This window comes from Prionailurus bengalensis, chromosome A2 (assembly GCF_016509475.1).
Source record: "Prionailurus bengalensis isolate Pbe53 chromosome A2, Fcat_Pben_1.1_paternal_pri, whole genome shotgun sequence".
NCBI lineage: Eukaryota > Metazoa > Chordata > Mammalia > Carnivora > Felidae > Prionailurus > Prionailurus bengalensis.
The window spans coordinates 20,265,100-20,291,107 of NC_057348.1; the positions used below are offsets into that span (position 1 = coordinate 20,265,100).

The 26,008-nt window shown below is 41.8% G+C and overlaps 1 protein-coding gene across 13 annotated transcripts in view; it reads left to right on the forward strand.

The window, feature by feature from the left end:
* Window positions 1–26,008, forward strand: part of DOCK3 (dedicator of cytokinesis 3) — a 598,286-nt gene that overhangs the window by 501,080 nt on the left and 71,198 nt on the right. For 12 of the 13 annotated variants that reach the window (XM_043587437.1, XM_043587445.1, XM_043587439.1 and 9 more), the window contains 10 exons: window positions 427–598; window positions 975–1,072; window positions 3,852–3,935; window positions 5,019–5,119; window positions 7,901–7,982; window positions 12,159–12,329; window positions 16,217–16,409; window positions 19,508–19,635; window positions 22,267–22,413; window positions 24,566–24,664. In XM_043587437.1, coding sequence (XP_043443372.1) covers window positions 427–598; window positions 975–1,072; window positions 3,852–3,935; window positions 5,019–5,119; window positions 7,901–7,982; window positions 12,159–12,329; window positions 16,217–16,409; window positions 19,508–19,635; window positions 22,267–22,413; window positions 24,566–24,664 — 1,275 coding nt within the window. The remainder of the gene's footprint in view (window positions 1–426; window positions 599–974; window positions 1,073–3,851; window positions 3,936–5,018; window positions 5,120–7,900; window positions 7,983–12,158; window positions 12,330–16,216; window positions 16,410–19,507; window positions 19,636–22,266; window positions 22,414–24,565; window positions 24,665–26,008) is intronic. The other variant, XM_043587441.1, reaches the window with a different exon arrangement.

A 26,008-nucleotide genomic window follows, 5' to 3' on the forward strand; every position in this document is an offset into this window, starting at 1 on the left:
TGGGCAGGCTTTTGTCATGTAACTACAGTGACCTTCCTCCCACAAGTAATGCCAGCAGGCCCTTTGTCCCTCACCTCCCACTCCACAAGTAATGGAAGTCTATTACCAGCTCCTCTGTGCCATTAGCTAGTACATTCAGAGACCTGCCATTTGAGATCATGGTTTTGTCAGCTATCACAGCATGGCTGCCACCCAAAGTTGCCTGCACAGCAGATGGAGGCCACCTGCCCCACCATGTTCTCTCTAAAAGGCATGTGAGCCATATGGGGAGCTTCTGAACAGAAAGCACTCTTCTAAGAGGACCTGAGGCCCAAGATCTAGCCTCAGGAAGAAGAGAGCAAATATCAACATCGAAAAATCTGTGACCTGAGTTTTCCACATGTCATGGTTCAGGAAACATTCTGTGTTCTCTACTTTTGCCTGCAGTGCGATGAGAATAGCACGTTTAACAACCATGCTCTGTACCTGGGCTTGCCCTGCTGCAAAGAGGACTACAATGGCTGCCCTAACATCCCCTCCAGCCTCATCTTCCAGCGCAGCACCAAAGAGTCTTTCTTCATTTCCACACAGCTCTCCTCCACCAAACTCACCCAGAATGGTAGGTGGTGGTACCTACAGGGTGCTGCGCTCCCTGTCCTCAGTGACTGGTTCCATGTTGCTGATACATGCTAAGGGAAACAGAAGTCAATTGCTTTTTGATGCCACAATGAGGGCATTCTTTTCATCTGAAGTTGAAGGAACCACTTGGTAATAGCAACCTGTAAGATTTCCCATGGTTTTATTAGCTCCAGAATGCACCTCCAGATTTCACAGATGTGTCTTTGCCCTTGATATCAGCACTAAAGAGTCTGTTGTAATGTTAGCAGCTACTTACTTCTCTTCCCCCAGATTCCACCTGTCCTTGGCAGGGAAAGTCTGGGTTTTGCTTGTCCTTGGCATAGCCAGTGTTCACTACTTTTGGGCTTGCTTTGTAGTGGACCTCCTTGCTCTGCTGAAATGGAAGGCTTTTCCAGACCGGATCATGGACATACTAGGGCGGCTGCGGCATGTCAGTGGAGAAGAAATTGTTAAGGTATGCCTTCCTATAATTCATAGATGCTACCTAAGTAAGAATCTGGGTAGAAGGTCTTACATCACCTTGATTTCTACCAGTATACCTCTAAGACCATTTCTCAAAATATAATTAGTGAGTAGGACTAGAGTTATTTTTCTTTTTCTTTTTTTTTCAGTTAGCTTCTTTTTTAAAAGTAAGTATGACATCAGGTTTATTACCTTTTAGAAACTAAGTTATAAACCCTATTTTCTGACTTTTTTTTCTTCCTAGAAAGTAAAATGATAATTAGAAACATACCCAGTGCTTTGTGCTGCCTCCTCTTCCTTCCTTAGGTCTCTTTCTCATTTTCCTTATCTGTAACCCTTTTACCACAAACCTGGCCTGAAGTCTTTCTGGCCGTACTCACTTGATTATCTAGAAGAACTCTAAATACTCTCCATTAACTTGTAGCTGCTGCTTTTGCCCAGTCTCTCACTTACAGTCCATACCAGAGACCTTTCCCTACTCCCTGCCTCAACTGCTTTCTCTAGATACCTTTGTGACATTTCCCATCTATGGCCCCGTCAGGCTGACAGCAACACTACAAGTCCCCTGTTGTCTTCTGTAAGGCTTCTCTGCATTGCACAGAGTGTTTGCCCACCTGACACCTCCTGATGGTGAAAGTGCTGCAGGTGGATTCTGCACAATGGACTGAAGTCTGCTGAGGAAAGTGGAGGTGCTTTTGATGATGAGCAAGAGCAGTGGAATGTAGAATGGACACTAAGTGTCAAGAAGACAACTTGTCATCAGTGAGCATTGCTCTGTCATTATAATTATCAAATCAATTAGCACAGATACCCTATCTATACTTTCATTTTATAGCTCCATTGACTCAGTAACACACAACATGCTGTCTCCAAATGAGAAACAATTTTAAAGTCTGTATACATCTGTATATTTTTATGAAGTTTTGTCTGAATTTTGTTTAAATCAATTAGAGTATCATAAATTTTAAAAATAACTCTTAACCAAGCTAATACTAGTTTTTGAAACTTAAGATCAGTTTATTCTCAGGGCATATTTTTCTTTTAAATATATCCAATATTGCACTGTATATTAACTAAAATATAAAAATAAACATATTTAAAATATCAATTAGCTGACAAGGTATTAAGAGAAGTGTATGATTTTTTTTTTGAGAGAGTAAGTGAGCATGAGTGGGAGTGGGGGTAGGGGCAGGGGAAGAGAGAGAATCTTAAGCAGGCTCCACGCCCAGCATGGAGCCCAACACAGGGCTCAATCTCATGACCCTGAGATCAGGACTTAAGTAGATATCAAGAGTCAGACACTTAACCTAGTGAGCCACCCAGGCACCCCAAAGTCTGATCTTTTTGAGGCTGAGTAGTGTTGTATTTCCAGTAAGAGACTATCTTATCAGCATATCTGCTTTTAGCATCAATAATTGATCTCAAACCACCAGAAGAGAGTGTGAAAAGAATGTGCCAGCATTTTTAAATATTATTTTTTACTTTTTATTAGACTATTTCAAATATACACAAAAGTAAAATGGTATAAAGAACCCTACATGTATCTATCACCTAGCACCAGCAGTCATCACCCTATAGCCAATCCTGCCCATCAACGCTGCCATCCAAACCTTCCACCTTAGAGTTGTTTTAAAGTAAGTTGTAACTTGGCAGTGAGAAAGAATGAAATCATGCCATTTGCAGCAATATGTGAATAAAACTGGAAGGTATTACGCTGAATGAAATAAGTCAGTCAGAAAAAGACAGATATCATATGTTTTCACTCATATGTGGATCTTGAGAAACTTAACAGAAGACCATGGGGGAAGGGAAGGAGAGAAAAATAGTTACAAACAGAGAGGGAGGGAGGCAAGCCACAAGAGACTCTTAAATACAGAGAACAAACTGAGGGTGGATGGGGGGTGGGGAGAGAGGAATATGGGTGATGGGCATTGAGGAGGGCACCTGTTGGGATGAGCACTGGGTGTTGTACGTAAGTGATGAACCATGGGAATCTACCCCAAAAACCAAGAGCACACTTTACACACTGTATGTTAGCCAATTTGACAATAAATTATATTAAATTTAATAATAAAAAATAAACAAATAAAATAAAATAAACATTGTATCATTCAGTTGCCTTTTGACCACAGAATGTTAGACTTTATTTTGGAAGAAGACTGTCAGTATCCTTGAGTATTATCCTCTCCCTTGGATTTTGTATCTTAGAAAGAAAAAGGCACATGTTAAAAACCAAAAACAAAATGGTACTTCTTTTACCCTCATTGACAGACCTCAGCAACAGCTTTCTCCCTTCTCCCAGAATACTGATTTCTAGACCAAAACATGGTTTCTATAGTTAAGACCTAGCCTGCCACACCCTCATTCAAATGTCCTCTAAAGAGTTAGGCCACAATAAAGAGTGAGGGGCTACTAAACTCTTTGGGGTCCCAGGAGAGTGAACTCTTTTTCTCAAAATGAATTTGGCATCAGAATCACTTAGATTGACTTTATTTCAAAATTACAATTCTACATGGATGTCCTATTTTTTTAAGTGACCGTTCTTTCTATAGAAATTTTGCACTTACCCAAGAGAAAGAGCCTCTCCAAATATCTCTCAGGGCCCTTAGCTAGGTGGAGGTGGGATCCTAGATTAGTTTAGTTTAAGTGGTGATTTGAGATCTTAAGAGATCTTTGAGTTTGTTTATTGGGAGATGAGTTCATTGGTGTATGGAAGTTTGACCATGTGTTCAAGGTCCTAAGATCTGAGCCCTCTGGTTTTTATGTTGCAGTTTCTGCAGGACATCTTAGATACACTCTTTGTGATTTTGGATGATAATACAGAGAAATATGGCCTGTTGGTGTTTCAGTCTTTGGTAAGTCTCATCCCTCCCGACTTTTCATTTTTATTTATTATTTCTGTCATATGTTTTTAAAAATCCAAGGGAAGCAGTTTATTAGAGTGAGTCAGTATAACATCTATGCAGATGTTTCCAATAGAAAAGTGGCTGAGGAGTGTCACCCAAGGAAGACCAACCAACCTACCAACCGGGCAGATCCCTACAGCATCAAATTTGAAGAATTCAGCATGGCCAGGTCCGGGCCTCAGTAGTTTTGATACCTCAGTCTCATCACTGTTGCAGAGTTGCCTAGCCCCTGAAATAGAGACCTACACCAATAAAAGGCTTGGAGACTGATATAGGAAACCAGATGACCTGTTTTTTCACCTACAAAAATAAGGTATAATGGCCAGGAAGAGCAGAGTCTCATCTGTGATGGTCTGAGCATCACACTCTCTCCCTTTGGGCAGTTGTTTGGGAACCCAAATCTCTGTAGGTTGCTTAGTGAGAATGGACAGTGATTTGAATGTTCAGTGCATTTTGCTTAATATATCCTGTCCTATAGGAGTGCTGTATATTCAAGAACCATATACTGTAAGTCTACCTGATAGATGAGGAGCAGAAGCGAGAGTTAAAATGGCACTTGCGTAGATTGCCCTTCTGGCTTTTCTTCCTTGCTTTCCTGGCCAGCCAGCCCCATTTCGGAAGGGCACAGCCTTTCATAGGTTGATCTGGCTCAGAGGACAGTCTTTTTTTTTTTTTGTCTCTTTTCCAAATTTTTTGAGACACCTTAGAATTTATGCCACCTTACACAGGTATCGCTTTGCCTTTTCCTAGTCTGTATTGTGTCATCCAGCATTATTATGAAGAGAGAGGCTCAGAGTAACACTAGCACAAACAGATGAGTCCAAGTCCAGACTGGGTGGCCGGGGGCTGTGGGAATAGAGCAGACAAGACAGAAATACAGGTACAGAATAGAAATCTTACGTTCTCTGCCCATGGAAAACACTAGAGAAAATACTGACGGTTTGTCATTTCTTGAAGAAGCAAGAGTTCTGTTTCCTGCTGGGGATAAGTCCAGGGTCTCCAGTGAACTGTAGTACCCTACATCTCCTTCAGGTATTCATCATCAACTTGCTCAGAGACATCAAGTATTTCCACTTCCGGCCTGTAATGGACACATACATCCAGAAGCACTTTGCTGGAGCCCTGGCGTACAAGTAAGTTCCATTTAGCATCATCATTAGGATTTGTGTTTGAATAGAAGGACAGGCTTAAAAAAGGTTCCATGACAACCACCATTCATTCAGCTGACATTTTTTTTTATTTTTTTTTTTAACATTTATTTATTTTTGGGACAGAGAGAGACAGAGCATGAACGGGGGAGGGGCAGAGAAAGAGGGAGACACAGAATCGGAAGCAGGCTCCAAGCTCTGAGCCATCAGCCCAGAGCCCGACGCGGGGCTCGAACTCACAAACTGCGAGATCGTGACCTGAGCTGAAGTCGGACGCTTAACCAACTGAGCCACCCAGGCGCCCCCAGCTGACATTTTTTTAACTTCATTTTTTTCTAATTCTGATAAAATACACATAATATAAAATAATACCATTTAACTAAAAAAAAAAATTAATGCTTACTTATTTTTGAGAGACATAGAGAGACAGAATGGGAGTGAAGGAGGGGCAGAGAGAAAGAAGGAGACACAGAATCAGAAGCAGGCTCCAGGCTTTGAGCTGTCAACACATCCTGATGCAGGGCTCAAACCCATGGACCCCGCACAAGATCATCACCTAAGCCGAAGTCAGACGATTAACCAACTGAGCCACCCAGGCGCCCCCCCCCCCCGCCATTTTAACTATTTTTAAGTGTACAGCTCAGTGGCATTAAGTATGTCCACATTGTTGTACAACCATCACCACCATCTATCTCAAGAACTATTTTCATCTTGCAAAACTGAAATTCTGTACCCCTTAAATAGTAACTCCCCATCACCTCCACCATCCCTTAGCAACCTCCATTGTTACACTTTCTCTTTTAATTTGCTTATTCTAGGAACTTCATGTAAATTGAGTCATACAATATTTATATTTTTGTGTCTGGTTTATTTCACTTACCATGTCTTCAAGTTCCATCTATGTTGTAGCATATGTCAGAATTGCCTTCCTTTTAAAGGCTGAATAATGTTACGTTGTATGTATGTACCACATTCTGTTTATCCACTCATCCATCAATGAATACTTGGGTTGCTCTCACCTTTTAGTTATTGTGAATAATGCTGCTATGAACATGGGTATACAAATATCTCTTAAAGACTGATTTCATTTCTCTTGGGTATATACCCAGAGGTGGGATTGACCACTATACTGTTTTCCACAGCAGTGGCTGCAGCATTTTACATTCCTGCCAGCAGTGTTCAAGGGTTCCAGTTTCTCCACATGCTCAAGCAAAGACTTTTTATTTTTTGTTGTGTTTGGAGAGGGATTTTTTTTTTTAGAGTCATCATGCTAACTGGTGTGAAGTGGTATCTCATTGTGGTTTTGATTTGCATTTTCCTAATGATTAATGATGCAGAGCATCTCTTCATGTATTTATTGACCATTTGCATATCTTCGTTGGAGAAAATTTATTCAAGTCCTTTGCCCATTTTTTTAAAATGTTTGTTTATTTATTTATTTATTTACTAATTTATTTGAGGGGGATGCACAGAGAGGGAGGGAAAGAGAGAGAATCCAAGCAGACTCCACGCCCAGGGCAGAGCCCAGTGCAGGGCTCAATCTCATGACTGCAAGATCATGACCTAAACCAATTTGAAGTGTCAGAAACTCAACCAACTGAGCCACCAGGCACCCCTCCTTTGCCCATTTTTTAATCAGGTTGTTTGGTTTCTTAAGTGCTGTTTTTCCAGTTCTATGTTGAGTGGAAGTAGAAAAAGAAGGCATCCTTATTCCTGATCTTAGAGGAACAACTTTCTTTCACTGTTGAGTAGGATATTGGTTGTGGTCTTTCAGCTGACATTTTAAACCATAGTTTACTACACAATTGTCATTCTTTTCCTTCCAAGAACTGGCAGCAAAGCTACTAAAAGTAAGTCTTGCTTTTTCATTGAGAAACATGAATAGCTAAAAATGGCACCAACATGGGGCGCCTGGGTGGCTTGGTTGGTTAATCATCTGACTTCGGCTCAGGTCATGATCTCACGGTCCCTGAGTTCGAGCCCTGCGTCTGGCTCTGTGCTGACAGCTCGGAGCCTGGAACCTGTTTCGGATTCTGTGTCTCCCTCTCTCTTTGCTCCTCCCCTGTTCATGCTCTGTCTCTCTCTGTCTCAAAAATAAATAAAAGTTAAAAAAATAAAAATGGCACCAACAATAAATGTCAAAGAAATAAAAAACTATTGATAAAAGATATAATATAAATGGTTAACATGGAAAACAGAAGTTATCTAAAACCATTAAGGCAATTTAAAATTGCCTCATTTTCTTCTATAGAATTAGCACAATTTTTGAAAATATATATAAAACCAACGGGTGACGAGGCTGTGGAGTCACTGGAACTCTGACACTTTGATATCACTCTGTAGAGTGGGCACTTGCTGTAGAGCGAGCAGGGAGAGGCACATAGGACCGTATACCTTTATCCAGAATCTGCTACTTACTAGTTATTGTTGTATGTTCTGGAGACGTAGAAATTTTAGACAAAACAAAATTACAGGTGAAGTCTAGGACTCTAGGAAAACTTTCTTATCAAAGAAAAAATGTGTGTCAGGGAAAGAGAGAAAGAATGATTATAATTGCTAATTAAAATGTGGCAACTCTACAGACGAGGCATGTTGTATGGTCTCAGATGATCTGAAGATTTCACATTTGTAACAGATCCATCACTCCATTCTGCCTCATAAGCAGTATATTTATTTTTCCTGTGTGGCAAATTCAGGGCTGCAAAAATTTCAAACTGCATTGCTTTTGAGTTAAAGTGGGGTTTCTGGAACTGTTCTCTTTCCCAGGGAGCTCATTCGATGTTTGAAGTGGTACATGGACTGCTCAGCAGAACTGATTCGACAGGACCACATTCAGGAAGCCATGAGGGTAATGTACTGAGCTCACTGTACATAAAGGGCCCACCCCTGCTGTTGTTTGTCAGTAATTTCAATGGTTTAGTGTGCAGAACAAGTGTCGACATCCCAGTACACTGGCCTGCTTTCAGGAATGCCTTGGACCACATAATTCCCCATTGTCCATCTTAATTTTGCCCCAGACCTTTATTCCTAACAGTGTTATCTTAAAGCAGAAAGGAGGGATGATGTACATGCAACTCCTGGCCATCCTTCCTGACTGGTTTTGCCAGCAGCATCCATCTCTGCTTCCAGTGGCCAAACATCATATCTCCTTCTAAACCAATGTTGGTGGCAACATTGATTAGACTTAAGATCTTCCAACTTTTCCTGTCTTCAGTGGTTACTAAACATTGTTTTTTAGAACTGTTTTAAGTAAAAAGAGCTGATTGGATGCACTGTATATGGATACATTAAGAAGATAATCTTAAAACCTTGACCTTTGGAAGAAACCGGAGTCCCCCATGGCAGCACTCCTGCATGGACAGGTTCCGAGATAAGGCAGCCTTTTGCATTTCTGGGCAGCTCCAGTTTTCAGGGGACCATCGTCATTGTGAGTTAACTTCACTTTCTGGTAACTTCTTTTCATGGTACTTCTGTGGAGACCCACTGAGAGAATGTTGATTTCTCTTTTGCTCAACAGTTCTCAAGATAGCTTTTTAAAGAAAGTTGCCATATCCCTTGGGAACTCACAGCAAGTTCATGCTTTCTCCCTTTCCGCCCCTACATTTTCTTGTTCTTGAGTTATTTTTTTTAGTTGCTTTTTAACCATGTCTTTCCCACCCTTTCTAGTTAGTAATAAAAGAAGAGTGGCAACAAAGTAGTTCTGCTTTTTCTCTGTCCTCTTTTAATTTCACATCATTTGCTCTGAGTACCATTGGGCCTGTGATTTTGTTGTTCTTGTCCACATGCTAACAGGTGAGACAGGTGCTTCCCTAAACATTACCAGACTGAAGAAGCAAAATAAAATCATAGGTCTGTGTTTCCCCTGCCTCTTCTCCGTATGTTCTGTAAAAATCTAAGGCCATAAGTATTATTTCTGTCCTTCTTCATATAATACATGTCTGCAAAGCAGTCAGCATCTGTTGTGGATGCCAAGATGCAAAGAAGAATAAGACAGACCTCTTGCCTTGAAGAACACATCCCCACTGAAGCATGCTCAAACACAGGTGTAGAGCAGAGTTCTGAGTGTGATGTGGGGACAGAGCCTGTATTCTGTTCTTCTTTAAACCCAGTACCTGGCAGCTGCCTCAGACAATATTTGAGGGGATAAAAGTTGAGTTAAATGCAAAAGATTCTATGTGAGTCCCTAAATTAATTGCTCAGGATACTGGAGAAAGCATCACAGAAGTTGTTTTCTCCTAACAATCAGTCATTCAGTCATTCCGTCAAGTCAGTGTTACTTAATACCTGCCATGTGTCAGACACCGTAGTAGACACTGGAGATTCAGCAGGGGCCCAAGCAGAAAAGGCTGTGCTTTCATAGCACTTGCATCCAAGTGGAGGAAAGACAGACAATAAATACACAAATTAAGTGGGGAAAAAAACTTGATAAGTAAGAACTATGAAGGAAATTTACTTCAGATCAAAATTTTAGGGAAAGTTTGTCTGAGGAGGTGACCTCTGGGCTGAAATCGATGTGAAGAGCTGGGAGATGCGCATTCCAGACAGGAAACAGCATGTTTAAAAGCCTGGGTGGGAAACAACTTGAGTTTTCAAGCAACCAAAAAATAGCTGATGTGACCAAAGCAGGGAATCAATTTCAAACATTAAATTGGATGTGTGAAGTGATAGAAAGGAAGAAGTGCTGGTTCCAAAGAATCTGGCTAGATCAGCTGAGTTGATATCAGGGTTACTTAGGAAGATGCAGAATTCTGGGAGAAGATCAGGTTTGGGTAGAAAGAAAGAAGATATCCATTTGGGGGAGCACTTTTCTGAGGTACTTTCATACTTATTCTTACCGCTGCAAACCTGTTTGAATGGCCTCTCATACTAATGCATCCAGTACTAAGGTTTTATCAAGTCATTTCCCCTTCTTCTTCAAGTTTTAGTTGACAAGTCCTCTTGACCAAACCAGTAAATCTCTAATCAGTTCTGTTTTCATCCTTCATAGGATGCGTATGGTCCTGGCCTAGCACCTCTCAGTCTGGTATGATAAAATGTGGACCAGGAAACCTCTTCTTACTCTTGATTCAATATATACTGCCACTCATTCGCATCTCTTCCTTTCACTTTCAAAGTCGTGGCCTTTCTAAGAAAGTTTGACCACTAAGGAATATGAAAATAAAGAGTCTTTCGTTTTCTTACTTGGTTATTTTGTTTGTCCCTTGTGAATGACCTGTAGGAGGTATCTTTGACAGGTTTGAGTCTGGTATTTGGCAAGATATTCTAAAAAGACAGCACACTTTTCACTGGTGAGCTATCTCAGGTCCCCCAGGGAACCATGAAGAGAAAAGAGCAGGCACAATGGATCTTCTTGGTGCTTGAAAGATTGTAATAACTTTTAGGATCTCTTTTTCTTTCAGGCTTATTAACTTAAGTAGAAATGCACAGAGTGGCTGCTTCACCGACCATTAAGTGTTTCATTGTCTCCATGAAGTGTTGGGAGCACCCTTGAACTTTGAACAAACTCCATAGGCTCCACCACTCACCTCCTTCCTCACTGGCCCACCCTCTTCTCTTTCCCCGGTTGCATTAGTCAGAGGCAACCGGCCATCACCTGGTCCTTCCCACGCTGGTACTGACCATAAAAATCAAGAGGAGTGGGCAAGGAAAGTCAGGGGGTGATGGATGACTGGAAGTGGACTTATTTTTTATCCCTCATGCAGGTTTTCGCAGGGCCATCTTGGACGTTGTTTTATATTTTAAAATTTAATGAAGATACTAAGCTCTCAGGCCCAGGAAATGCAAGCAATTTTTCTGTCTGGTTGTGCCCTTCACTGTGAAACTAGTGGATGTTTCAAGCCATTCAATACACTCTTGTGTTAGCTGTTTCAAACTGGAAAAAGAAAACAGGTCGTGAGGTACACATTTTCCCTTTTAAAATTAGAGTATGTAGCACACATCTCCCTGGTTCTTTTCAGACCAGGCATTAAAAGTCTGGAATGGAGGCTGTAGCATTTATGCTGCTGAGGCCACACACTTTAATTTTTTCTAATGCAATCTTCTGGTGCAAGGCTTGGAAGACATATTTTTCTAACCTAGCCATTCTACAATGCCTACTGAATTCTATATGGGCTGCAAAACAAAACAAAATGAGGTTTTGTTTTACCAAACCTTTTGATAGATACATAGGTCATGAAAGGTAGCTTGAGAATTGTTTTCTATTTTATATTTCAAGTAACTGAGCTCCATTTGTTTCATCCTTGGGTAAGTTTCTCTCCCAATGTCTCTGCCTTCCCAGTGTCTGGGAAATCTGTGGCATTTCTTTGATTAGAAAGCATAGTCTTAGATCTTCAATCTGTTCTCTTAAAAGATAATTACTGTGCTCATAAGCATGGGCCAAGCTGTAAGGACTCCTCAGAATTAGATACTGCTCCCAAAATAAGTTATGGGAGCTTCATCTTCTGCATTGTTCAAAAATTGTCTGTGGGAAGGTGTCCGGGTTTGGAAGAGGATAGAGAGTGGGTGTGTCAGGTCCACCTGGGGCTGTGCAACCTGGGGCAAGTTTTCTCCAGAGTTAATGTCCAGTGAGAAGGCTGGCACCATGTCAGACCCCAGCTATATCTCAAAGGTGCAGAAGGCTCCTTAAGGACTTTTCCTTCTTGGAATAAATTTAAGAGAGGTTACATCATTGCTTTTGAAGCCTCTTATTTCCAGACCTGAAAAAAATACAAAGAAACTTCATTTTCTTTGGATCCTATATGGTCTTGAATTCAGCTGTTGTGGTTCCTCAGTCTGTGGTTCCTCAATTCCAGAACCACAGAAACAGTTGTAAATTAATTTGATGATTCCTCAGTAAGAAGACAGCTGCTGCTCAGTGACCAGTTGGACTTTGGAGATAAAATTAAAAAAAAAAAAAGTGCTTGTCTCCACAGTTGAAGTTGTTCATCATCTTATTTGGGTATAGAATTTGCTGTTACTTTACCCTTTATTCCCTGCTGTGTTAGCTCTTGGCCATCTTTAACACCTCTCCATCCCTTTTACTTAGGCCTTGGAGTACCTTTTCAAGTTCATCGTGCAGTCCAGGATCCTGTACTCCCGAGCCACCTGTGGGATGGAAGAGGAGCAATTCCGGTCCAGCATCCAAGAACTTTTCCAGTCCATCCGGTTTGTGCTCAGTCTGGACAGCAGAAACTCAGAAACACTCCTTTTCACTCAGGTCTGTAAGCTGCAGGGAAATTTTTCTGCTGGATCCTTGTCTGTCTTAATGGCTGGTTTCTTTGTCCTCTGGCTTCTAGAGTTGAAGAAGCCCTGCCAGGCTCCTATGTGTTGGGTAAAGGGTGACGCAAGGAAATACCTAATAGAACAAAATGCTGTTTTTACTTCAAAGTCAGCTCTGCCCCAGCTACCAAATATAAGATAGCCCAGTGGCTTTAGGGTGGGGAAGAAGCACAACTTTATTCTCAGAAGGCTGTTTAATTTTTTTTTAATTTTTTTAACTTTGAGAGAGAGCAAGCACAACCAGGGGAGGAGCATGGAGGAGAGACAGAATCCCAAGCAGGCTCCATGCTACCAGCACACAGCCTGATGTGGGCCTCCAGCTGAGAACATTGAGATCATGCCCTGAGCCGAGATCAAGAGTCAGACGCTCAACCAGCTGAGCTACCCGGGCACCCCTCAGAAGCCCTCTTTAAACCAAATTTATTTAGTTACATACTTTTTGTCATTTATGAACATCTTATTTAAAGGGGATATTTAGAACATAATGGAGAATTTTATTTCCTAGTCACTGTTAATTTTTTTTAAAACTTTTTAAATAAACTTTAGTACTTGTCCATTCCAGAAGTTAAGAGTAAAATAGGCAGAAATAACTAGAAAACTTTGCTTAAGAATTAAGATTAGGGGCACTTGGGTGGCTCAGTCAGTGAAGCGTCCGACTTCGGCTCAGGTCATGATCTCACAGACTATGGGTTGGAGCCCCACATCGGGCTCTGTGCTGACAGCTCAGAGCCTGGAGCCTGTTTTGGATTCTGTGTCTCCCTCTCTCTCTCTGCCCCTCCCCTGCTCACACTCTGTCTTTCTCTCTCTCTCAAAAATAAACTTTAAAATTTTTTTTAAAGAATTAAGATAAAATTCTATTATAAATATCAGTGTGGGAAGGAAATTTGCTTCCTTATATTAGAAATGCCCAGGGGCGCCTGGGTGGCGCAGTCGGTTACGCGTCCGACTTCAGCCAGGTCATGATCTCGCGGTCCGTGAGTTCGAGCCCCGCGTCAGGCTCTGGGCTGATGGCTCAGAGCCTGGAGCCTGTTTCCGATTCTGTGTCTCCCTCTCTCTCTGCCCCTCCCCCGTTCATGCTCTGCCTCTCTCTGTCCCAAAAATAAATAAACGTTGAAAAAAAAAAAATTAAAAAAAAAAAAAAAGAAATGCCCAGTTAGCTAATCTGTTACCTTTTCCAAGTAGCTTCATCCTAGAAAGGATCCAAGATAGTGTTTATTACCCCAGTCACAAGGGGGTTATTTTCTTATACAAATAAATTCAGAATTTTATCTAATGGATTCCATTTCTTTGATTTTTTTTGAAGCCAATTATTATTCAAAACCTATCAGCAAAGATCAGACAGCCTCTCTCACGTCCATTCATTCAGTTGCTGCCAGGACTGTCATGAGTGCAAATATATGTTTAAATATCTCCTTTAAGATTAGAGTAGTCTGGGGGGCGCCTGGGTGGCTCAGTTGGTTAAGCATCCAACTCTTGATTTTGGCTCAGGTCATGATCCTACAGTTCATGAGATCGAGTCCTGAGTTGGGCTCTGTGCTGACAGTGCAGAGCCTGCTTGGGATTCTCTTTCTCCCTCTCTCGACCTCTCCCCTGCTCTCACTCACATTCTTTCTCTCTGGTTCATTCTCTCTCTCTCTCTCTCTCTCTCTCTCTCTCTCTCTCTCTCTCAAAATAAATGAACATTAAAAAAATATTAGAATAGTCTTTTTTTTTTGTTTTCCACTTGACCCTATGTTGCTCCCATGCCAATTGCCTTTAAGCCCCTTGGACCAGAGAACAGGTGAGCAACTGTGAATGAAACTCTTTAAGTGAGGATTCTTCAAGGTCTCCAGGTGCCTCTGTAAGAAAGGCTCATTTGATGGTCTCTCCTCCAGAGTACTCCAAGCAACTCCTCTTCCTCCTTGTGTCTCTCCTCTAGCTCATTGGTTCCTGCCAACAAGGGCCCAGGACACCTACTCTTCCTTTCAGCATACAGAGATGTGGGGAGCTCAGAGGTAGCTAGCAGAGCAGGGCAGATATGCTTTCTGAGAACTTGGCAATGCTTTGTACTGCATGGCATACTCCTATCTCATCAGGATAGTTCAGATTTAGTCTCAGCTTAGACCCATGTCAGGATCAGACCTGCTTCTTTGGTTCCAGGCTCATGTTTCATAAGTTTCAGAATTCTCAGCAAGTCTATGGTTCAGTCAGATTATGTCTTTGCTTCTGACCACTAGGAGATGTTAGGGTGCAAGGATCCTTCTGTTCTGGTGCATAAGTATGGGAAAGCTCACCATTTAAGAGAGATTTACTATTTGCTTTTGATTATAAAGGACCTGCTTTTCCCCCTTTGTCTTTTGTATCTAACTGCTTATGACAGCATGTTTTTGTGCTTGTTCTAATCATTGCAAAAAAATCTCTGATATCCCAGGGAGTTATAAATCTATAGATAGAAAATTCATGTAAGTTCTATTCTTGGGCCTGGCCTGAGCAGAATTCATGTAAGTTCTATTCTTGGTTCTGGCCTTAGCATAGACTGTAGAATGACAGACATGTTTCCCCATGGCATACATTTTTACTCACTCTAGGCCTGCTTGATAAAGCAGTCAAGGAAAACAGCCTCCCATTCACTACCTGCCATGCAGGAAAAGTATGCTCTCATCTTCTCATCTCAAAGTGACATTTCATTACCCTTTGTGAATTCTAGGTTAATAATGTAAGAGTATTGAGAAGTGGAAAAGCTTTCTTCATGTTGCTTCCATGTAGACAAGAGAGAATGAGGACCAGCATTTATTGAAAGCCAATGATGTGCCAAGCACTCTAACTGGAAACTAACTTCATGCATCTAATTTTTTTCATGCCAATACCAGGAGATAAGTGATATCATCATCTTTATTTTATAGATAAGAAAACTGATATTAGGCAAATAACTCACCTAAGGTGATGCGACAGATAAGTAGTAAAGTTGAGATTTGAACTCATGTCTAATTCCAAAAGCCATTCTCTTTCACCTATACTACTCTGCCTGTAAAAGGCTCTTGAACTATTATCAGGTTATCATAAAGAGTCTACCTCATGGGTCTACCAGAGCCAAGATCCATGAAGAGAAGTCTCCGAACACACAGACTCCTGCCCAAGCCCAAGGCCATCTAGGTTGCTGAACTCTATGCCAACATAATCATCAGTCGTCAAGAATTCATAGCTGACTAAATCCATACAGTCTCCATCCTTTTGGATTTACACTTGAGACTGCCAAGCATCACAGATGAAGGGCATCATTTATAAAGTCTTCAGATTTCATGGTTTCAGATAAATGTGTCCATCCTGGGGGAAATGGTCCAGCTCACAGAGCTGGATTGCTGGCTACAGGGCTGTGAATGGAGTTCAGCTCATGCTGCTTGGTGGTGCCCAGCTCTCTCTGCTATAGTTTCTTTGAGAGGTTCCTGGCTTGAATTTGAGACCAAAATTAGAAAGTCAAGTGTTTGATCATAGAGACAGACAAAAAATTTAAATCCATTTTGTAAACAAAATAACTATGGCTGTTAAACCATATTGAGCTGATTTCTTTTTATATTCCCTTCTCTTGCCAGCAAATATGCTGGCAAGTTAGGAAAGTTTCAAGTGGCCTGGGCCCCAGCAAATTTTGTTTTGGTTTCCTTTGTACTCCTCCCTGTTCTATGCCCCAAGGGTGCTGTAGGGATGTGTGGAGTCAAAGGCCAGGGAGGAGCTCATGTGAGACAGGGGTGCTACAATGCCTTTTCAGCCTCTTGTATTATTATTGTCTGAGCATGTGAGAAAGACAGACAACAAACTCTGTGCTAACTGCAGCTTCACTTGCTTCTGCAGGCTGCACTCCTCAATTCTTTCCCAACCATCTTTGATGAGCTGCTGCAAATGTTCACCGTGCAGGAGGTGGCAGAGTTTGTAAGAGGGACTCTGGGGAGCATGCCCAGCACTGTGCACATTGGGCAGTCAATGGATGTGGTGAAGCTGCAGTCCATTGCCAGGACCGTGGATAGCCGCCTGTTTTCTTTCTCAGGTAAATCAAGTTGGGATGAGAATCAGACTCACCTTTCCTCCTTTCCAGGGTGTTGTCAAGTGGTAATCAAAGGATCAGTTTTATCAACCATCATGCAAGAAGCCTGTGGCCCTAAAAATTCAGAGTTTTGGGTAAACTCCATTAGATACTACAGCCAAGATCTAGGCCTACTGCCTCACTCATGATTTATCCCTAGGGACCCACACCCTGGGGCATGCCCATGAGGTGGCCTGTGGAGCAACTTCTAGGCCTACAAGCCTAGCCAGCTTCCCCCACACCCAGCAAGATGGAAAGGAGGGGGAACAAGAGAGAATGGGATCCCAATGGGGATAAGGATAAGTCAAGGAAATAAGAGAGATCTTGAAAGGGGGCCCTGAGGACCGACTGTGTTTTCTTTGTTCCTTATCTCACCAGTCACATAGATTCCCTTCCTGTCTTTGAAAGACAGAGATGGACAGTGAGCCTTCCATACTCCCTAAGAGGTCAAGACAGACTAACAAATGATCAACATCCCAGATTGCCTTTCAGAAAGAACCTGCAGATTCACACCTGAAACCACATTCAAGAGATCATCCTGGCAGTGGTACCAAATATTCAGTGGCCAAATGTTACGATCAATATGAAACTGATCCTTTAAATGGAATGTTACAATGAGAATAAATTTCTAGGGCACAGGAATAAATCTGAAATTCGAGAAAAACAATTATTAATAGAATTTTTATAACTATAATTTTTGGTAATAAAAATTTTTTAATTGGACTTTTAAAGTATATGAACAGTAATTTCTCAACCAAGTGCTACACATAATTGCAATACTAAATAAATGTTCCCTTTAACTTAACTCTGCCAATGTAAGGTATTATTCATGGCAAAGCTGCAACCAGGAGAGTCATCTTTTCTCTACCAGTAGCTATTTATGGTAAACACTTCTCTCTTCCTCAGTTCCTAGATTAAAGATTTTATCACTGGTTTGGACACATTAGCACTGAGGCCACTGCACACATTCAAGCTTTGTGCACTGTTTAAAGATGCTTTCTGAATATATGGGAAGGGGGACATCAGACTGCTCTCACTGACATCCTTTATTTCTAATATTATTGCATGCACTTGCTGCTTCCCATAATCACTTAAGAAAAATTGTTCTTTGGGCAGCCTTGGTGGCTCCGTCAGCTGAGCGTCCAACTTCAGTTCAGGTCATGATCTCACATAGCTCATGAGTTCGAGCCCCATGTCAGGCTCTGTGCTGACAGCTCAGAGTCTGGAGCCTGCTTCAGATTCTGTGTCTCCCTCTCTCTCTCTGCCCCTCACCCACTCGTGCCATGTCACTGTCTCTCAAAAACAAATAAACATTAAAAAACTTTTTTTAAAAGAAAGAAAAATTGTTCTTAAACTTTATGTGGCAGTGACACGATGTAGTTGGATTTTGAGATGACAAGCCACCCCAGATTCTCATTTGCATCTCAATTTCACTGAATTCTTGAGTTGCAGCATGTTCCTTGAAGCAGCACCTTAAGGTGGTGTCTCTTAAGCAACACTTATATTCTCAGAGCACATCAGTTTGGTCTTTTCAGCTGGTTCCAGTAATAAACTGCTATTTTCTCAGCAGATAGTTATTGGTTGATATAAATCCTGCTATGTTGGTATAATTTTGGTCTGCAAAATGTATTATGAACTTCTCTTTTGTCTACACATCCTTTTAAACATAGAATAGCTATCATTCCATTTTATATTCTAAGTATTTGACCAGACAACCCCCAAATCTCTTGTATGTCATATAGTTTGTCTTTGGCTAAAAAAAAGATTTTCTTTCTGAATTTTATCTGAAACATGTAACTGTGGTCAAATGTGAACAATAAATCCAAAATGCCCTGGTGTGTTTGTATTACTGACAATCTGACTAAATCCTGCTGGCCAGGTATGAAGGTACCTGTAGAATCACACAGTCACTGACCACATAGGAGTGCAGAGCATCACAAACATGTTCACACTTGTATTTCACTTTGTCTTCTCACCACACCTGTGAAGTAAATCCAATTAGCACCTCATTGTACAGATAAGAAAAATCAAGCCCATTGGAGGAATCAACCTGCCTAAGGTCTTAGGATGAATTAATAAAAGATCTTGAACTAGGATTCAGCCTTCCTGACAGGGTTCTCTTTTTTTTTACGTTTATTTATTTATTTTGAGAGAGAAAGAGAGTGTGTGAGTGTGTGTGTGTGTGTGCACGCGTGTGCACATGCACACACTAGTTGGGGTGGGGCAGAGAGAGAGGGAGAGAGAGAATCCCAAGCGGGCACCTGGCTGTCAGCGTAGAGCCTGATATTGGGCTTGATCTCTTGAACTGTGAGATCATGACCTGAGCCAAAACCAAGGGCCAGACACTTAACCAACTGAGCCACCCAGATGCCCCTGTCAGGGTCCTAAATATAGTTGTCTCCTGATAGTGTTGTTCAGTTAACAGGGAGGAGAAAACTTAGGATTGGCAGTAAGGGTTAGCTAATTATCAAAGGCTTATGAGAAGACAAAATCCTGCTACTATTCCATTCATTGCTGTGGGCATGCCAAGCTTGTCCTCTAAGCCTAAGGGGAAAAGGAGGTAGGCCTAATGGCTGCCACAAAGTAAATGCTCATGGGGGGAAGGGGGGAGTGCCAGGCCAACTAGTCAGAGCATCATAAAGAGTGACCATTTATAATGCATAGCAGGTCTGCAGGTTCAATCAGTGTAGTTCATAGAACTAGGTCTGTCAATTGAATGGAATTTTCAGTGTAAGCTATGCTTTTAATTTGGGATCTAGTCGTTAAAGAGATTTCATTTGGGAGCAATTTCCTAACATTCATCCTGCACAAAATACCATAGATACTGAGGCTTAAAATGAGAAAGAAGGAAAGAGAAATGGAAGGATAATGCTGTGGGATGTCTTATAATGTCCAGGAAGTGGGCTTTTTGGCCCTCATAAGGGAAGGGAGTGGCCTCCATCTTCGCACTGGTTTCAACCCCATTTGCTTTGAGACCAGTTAAGTCTCGCAGTGTCACTGGCTCCCAGAAGTGGCTAGTTCTTCTCTAAAGGGCTTCTTCACCTTTGTGTTTTCTCTCTCAGAATCCCGCCGCATCCTGCTTCCTGTGGTTCTCCATCACATTCACCTTCACCTGAGGCAGCAGAAGGAGCTGCTGATCTGCTCAGGGATTCTTGGCAGCATCTTCTCCATCGTCAAGACCAGCTCTCTGGTAGTGGCCCCATGCCCACTCCATCTCCCCTCAGCTCTGCCCCAGTCTTGTATTACTTTAACCAGAGGCAGACCAACAAAGATCGCTTTGTACACTTCTCAGTCAGAGAAGCTTTCATCAGTGGCAGGAAGGTGCTCAAGTGAGCAGAGGCCTGTGTATGCTGAGCAGGCTTCTCAACACAACACAGTTTTGCTATTTGAAAAAGTTGCATTTCTGAAATGTAGTTCTCTCTAATACCAGAAAGCCGAATTCTGTGCCATATTCTGTTATTATCAAAAGGTATTAATCCTATGTTCCTGAGAGTGTTCTGAGGATACTAAGGCACAAGCACAGGGAGGCAAGCCCAGGCTGAGAGGCAGCTTGCTCATTCAGACTTTTCTGTCAGCTTCCTGGCAGCTTGATTCCACCCATATGACATTCCATACCATGCCAGATGAGGTCAGGACATAGGAGAGATAATTGTTGCCCACAAGAGTTCTGAGCCTCATGGGATGATAGAGTTGGACTTTAAAGATGAGGTTTCAACTGGTACTGCTTTTGCCTATTTTCTTTCCTCTTTACTTTTTCTTTTAAAAAGAGATATATGGTGGGAGGGGAAGGAAGGAAGGAAAGACATGTATCAGGCATGAATAAAGGTAGGAATTTATTTTAATGATATTTATTTTATATATTTATGGTAATAGGAAAAATGGTTATTTCTTAGAGAAAATTTGTAAACTATAGGAAAGTATAAAGAAAGAAATTAAGAACAAGAATGAGTTTTTTATTACAACATCTTAAGAGGAGATGAGGTTTCTGGAGAATAAAATTACAACTGTATTTAAAATGAAGGCCAGTATTCTAGATGAGTCTTTTTTTTTTTTGTCGGTTATATCCATATCCAAAATCTTGTCCCATTTTGTGGCTGTCTTTTCATTTTTGCTGCTATTTCTCTTGATAAACAGAATAATTAATTCTAATGCAACAGAATGTATGTCCTTTCATTTATGGTTACTGTTTTCTGTGTATTTTCCTAGAATAAAGTTAGATAGATACTCTTCTATACAAAATAAATAAAATAAAATGAAGGCCAGTAGACAGGTGATAAGAGTGCAAGGTTAGGCTATCCATGTGGAACAGGAGAGGTCCTGAAAAAAAAAAGAGTGTGGTTGGTTTGAGTGAGATACAGGGCCTCAATAGGGTGCTTTGGTGTCCAGACTTAAAGTACCATCTGGTGACAGGGCCCTGCTTGGCAGAGTGCCTATGGTGCTTGTAGTGGCCCTATTGTTTGCTCTTGGCTCCAGGAAAGGTTTGGCAGCTCTCCTTCCCACCAGGCCTCAGAGAGGCAACACCAAGCACATAAGGTCTATTAGCAGCCCAAGGCCAGACTTGAGGAAGTGGGAGACTTATTGCTAAATAAAGGAGAGAAATTGAAGGGAAAATAAAGGGAAGAAAAGGAATGGAGAAGGAATGGAAACAGTTTAAACCTGAAAGAGATGGTCTGGTTGTATCTGTGGTACTAGAGTCAGGTGCAACTAGTTGCTTACAACTAGTCAGAGAGACATCACAGGTGAGAGTGTTAGCGATCAGTATAGCAGATGATAAAGATGACTTTAGCACCAAGAGTTGCTCCAATTCTTCATGTGGAATGGGTCACAGTATAATTATATTGAATGAATGGATTGGGGTGGAATTTAAGCTCCATGAGCATAAAGATACTATCTTCCTTGTTCACCTTTGTATACTCAGATTCACGAAAAGTGAGTGGCACATGGTAACTGCTTAATGAATAATGGGTTGGTGGATGGATGGACAGATAGACATTTGTACCAGTAATAATAAAAAGAGGCTGGAGAAGGGACAGTGGGAATCTCTGTGAGATAAATAAAATTAGGCTACAAGATTTGAGATTCAACATGAGAGGTCTATAGAAGGACAGCACAGACACTTCCTAAATTCAGAGTGTGGTGGCTGAGAAGCAGCCCTCAGTGGGGGCCTGCCATTGTTTTTGTGAGGCTGCCTGAGAAAGACACACTGAGACCAGAGTCCTTCAGGTGGACCAGGAAACATGAGCAAGAATGCTGAGAAGCTCAAAAGAGAGATGTAGACATATCTGAGCAACAGTGGGGCCAGCAAAGCTTGAGATCACCTAAGAAGAAAGGCCTGAGAAGAAAACATTCCTTTTAAAGACTGAAATACTTCTATGTGCATTCAGGTGTGTGTTAGCAGTCCTGAAGGTGCCACCACCACACCTTGTGGCATGAATACCATTTTCTCAAAGTGTTAGCAATGTTGTGCTTTTTCCAGACTCTTCTAGGGAAATCAAGGTAAACAGGTACTTCACGACCTTTGCTTCTGCCTTGTATACTGAAATTAAGGTATCTACCTGAGGTTCAGAACTGTGGGTGTCAAGTGGTGCTGGGTTAGGCGAAGACCCGGCTACCATACCAGGGCAACAGAGACAGGTTTGCCTCACCTTTTCTCAGAGCTGTTGTCCCAGGTTCCTTGACATCTCATGCTAGTGAGGCCAAGAGCTCAGTGTTGAGAGTCCAATCAGAAGACCACTCCTGATGCCACACACTTTGTAAGTGCTGCCAGCTGCACGTCAGCCAGGTTGGTGCTAACGGTGTGTTCTCTCACTGCTCGCTCCAGGAGGCAGATGTCATGGAGGAGGTAGAAATGATGGTGGAGAGCCTCCTGGACGTGCTCTTGCAGACTCTGCTCACCATCATGAGCAAATCGCACGCTCAGGAGGCGGTAAGAGGGCAGCGGTGCCCGCAGTGCACAGCCGAGATCACTGTTAGTAACTAACATTCAGGTTTTCTTGCCTTCTTTTCTAACCTGGGGCTCCTCCACACCAACCCCACCTCCTCATAGCACCACCTTCATCTCCACCTCCCTGCATGGTTGTCAGCATGCTGCCTTCTTCCTTTCTCGCATCTAGCTCCTGTCTCCACTCTGAAGGCTCTATGTTTGTAGTCCCAGAAGTCTACTCTAGGGCAGATGTGGGGAATGCTCCCTGTCTCGCTTTCCTGCACACTGTCTCTGTTGGCCTTTGCCTTTGTGCCAACTCATTTCCTGTTCTGTAGAGTGGAGCAGAGATGCAGTAAGAGATTGAAGGGGGAAAATGGAGTATTCCTTCTAGTAGCAGGCTCTCCTAAATGATGTGCACAACAGAATAATTTTCTTAGAATTTGGTTGTATCTACAAACTAGTTATTTTTGTCCACAACATTTGTACCTAAATGTCTAGCATCAGGAAAAAATGTGATGAGTTAGAATTGCACTGGCATTACTGGACAATTAGAAGAGAAACAGCCTGGGGAAACGTCTCAGGAGGGACAGAGAGACAGTTCCCACTCCTCCACCCAGAGTGGACTTCTTACCCCTGATGGCAGAACACAATAAACAGGTTGCACGGACTCTTCCATTTGGCAGGTGAGAGACTGCAGTGGTTTCCTTGAAGCAAATTCTCTGTGGGAGCTAGCCAAACGCTAGGGAGGGAAAGGGGAACAGAGAGCAGGCATGTGTTCTGAAGCACTGGGCTTAGAAAGAATGTTCCCTTTGGATCTACTGTTGAGAGCACTCTCACTATAGGTAAAAACATGTACCCTGGTATGTCCTGGTAACCCATCCTTCTGACCAACAACTACACAATTCTTGCTATAGGCCTACCCCTGCTTTATGCACTTTACAAATATTAACTCAGTTAACAACACTAAATTACATAGTTTTAATGAAGATAATAATAACTGCATAATTTACTGAGCACTTCCTTTACATACTGGACTTTTTCACTGAAAAGTTTTATGTGCATTCATTCCTCCAATCCTCCTACTAAATCTAGGAATTATAGCTTATTATGCCCATTATTATGCCCATGCTCAGATAAAACTGAGGTTCATATACATGTATATGTTCTACACATATACATTTGTAGAATAATTTCATGTGTCTAGAAATGATTTGAGAGCCAAAAATATTGTTGTCAAATTTCCATGAGTTTAAAAATATTTGGTCAGCTTCCCTATGCCAAAAATTGCCATAAGATGGTAAAATTCTTGGAGTCCTTAAAACAAGGTCTTCTTCCATGTTATCCCAGTTGGAACTTGAAGGAATCTTAAAGGCTCATTTTTGTATCCATAAATTTTTACTTATCTTTTTTTTTTTTAATTTTTTTTTCAACGTTTATTTATTTTTGGGACAGAGAGAGACAGAGCATGAATGGGGGAGGGGCAGAGAGAGAGGGAGACACAGAATCCAGGCTCTGAGCCATCAGCCCTGAGCCTGACGCGGGGCTCGAACTCATGGACCGCGAGATCGTGACCTGGCTGAAGTCAGACGCTTAACCGACTGCACCACCCAGGCGCCCCAAACTTATCTTAAAGCCCATAATTCACCTTCTCATAAAGGTCAGTTTTGACTCTACTTTCCAGAAAGTTATGTCGAACTACTTTGTTCCATCTTCCTGTTCCAGTAACCACATGTAAGCTCTACGAGGTCCCCAGAAGAATTTTGAAGAAGGGCCATCCCATCTTGGAGCAATATGGGAAGAGCCCACATTCTGCCCAGAGAAGGCCAAGCACCCTGTTCTGAGTAATCCCTTTCAACTTCAGTACAATGGCCTGGCAATATATAGTGACAAAGGATTGTGTAGCCAAAAATTTCCTAGGGAAAAAACCGAGACTTGCTGTCTCACTTTGCAATATTTCTTTGTTATAGGTTAAGGTTTTACCATTAGTCCCATGCTACAGAAGTCTTATTAAAACTCCCAAGCCCTTCAGAAAACTTAGCAGAAAGGAAAACTCATTTTCAGGGCCAGAGTTCTCACCTTCCCTTTCATGATCATTGGGGCCATCTCAGACCCTTCCTTCTCTCCTTGCCCTCTGTGGATTGGGGAAACACAGCTCTTGTGATTAGTTGCACCAAGTGTTTTCTCGGTTGGTCCCCAGGGTGAGTATGTGTCCTGCCTTCTCTCGCTGCTCCGCCAGATGTGTGACACCCATTACCAGCACCTCCTGGACAACTTCCAGAGCAAAGATGAACTCAAGGTAGGCAGCAAACCTACCTCAGAACTGACTTTTCACCCAGGAAAGGAAACATGAGCTAAGACTGACCAGGGGCTTTCTCCTGCCAGGGGAGCAAGTACAAGTGACCAGCTCTGCCTAGGGTTAAGGGTTCACCAGCCCCACTTTACAGCTGTGAGTGTATGGCTTCCCAAAGCTGAAAGCCAGCAGTGTTCTTACACACCCAGACCTCAGTAACACTGGCAAGTTTTCACTAATAGCAGCCCTGTGACCATGTCCCTATATGAGAGACTGCTCTAGGCCATAGTAGCTGTCAGCAAACCAGAATTCTTCCCTTTCTTATGAACTCAACACTCATCTTATATTTTGCCCCTGCAAATCAGACTCTACTGTTTAATAACTATATGATAATTAATAATAATAATAATAATTTATTATTAAAACGTATTTCTGGAAGTGACCTGTAGAGAGCAAAAGTGAGCACTACCCATTGGCTACAGACTCCAGATCCAGAGCACCAGGGCAGATAGGGCAGAGAAATGGGCCATGATCCAGACAAGGGAGCATTCCCAAGCTTCCAGTGGTATCACTGCTGACAAACTACTGGGGCTATGTCTTTGCCTTAGAATGTGCTACTAAGTTCATCCCTTGATGAGCAAACTATTGCAAATTTTAGTTGTATGCTCTGCCTCCATTCAGAACCACAGCATTTGCATTTCATAATAATGCATTGTATTGTTTTTCATTTGCATGACCTTTATTAATCATATTGTATCAGTTAATAAGTATTAGGCGTCACTTGCTAGTATTTGATCTTGCCTGCCTTTCCACAGACATGGATCTCTGCAGATTGTTATCATTAACTCATTGCCATAAGGTCAGCCTATCTTCTTGGAGGGATGAACTTTGATAGCCCTTGAAGTGAGCCAAAAGTTAGCCAGAGCCCAAAGCTCACATCCAAGTCAAGCAGTGCTTGACCTGAAAATCCAGTGTTGGCTGTTCTAGAGCATTTTCATCATATGTGTTATACTAACTGATTTGCATCCAAAAGCTCAGGCTAGCATCATTCTCTTACTTTTTAGTTAAATGTTTTATTCTTATAACAACAATATATATACATAAATTTTTTATTTTTAAATTTGTCATTCATTTATTGAAAGCCTGCTGTGTGCAAGCACTATACCCAGAACTTTGTGGGTTTTTAAATTTTTAATTATACAGGGTCTTAAAAGTCAAAACATATTACAAAGCTTAACATAAAATGGTCGTTCCCTGCCTCAACCTGACCCATGTCCAATTGCTACTCCCCAAAAGCAGCCACTTTGAACTCTTTTGCTGTTCTTCAAGTTTCTACTGCCATTTAAAATT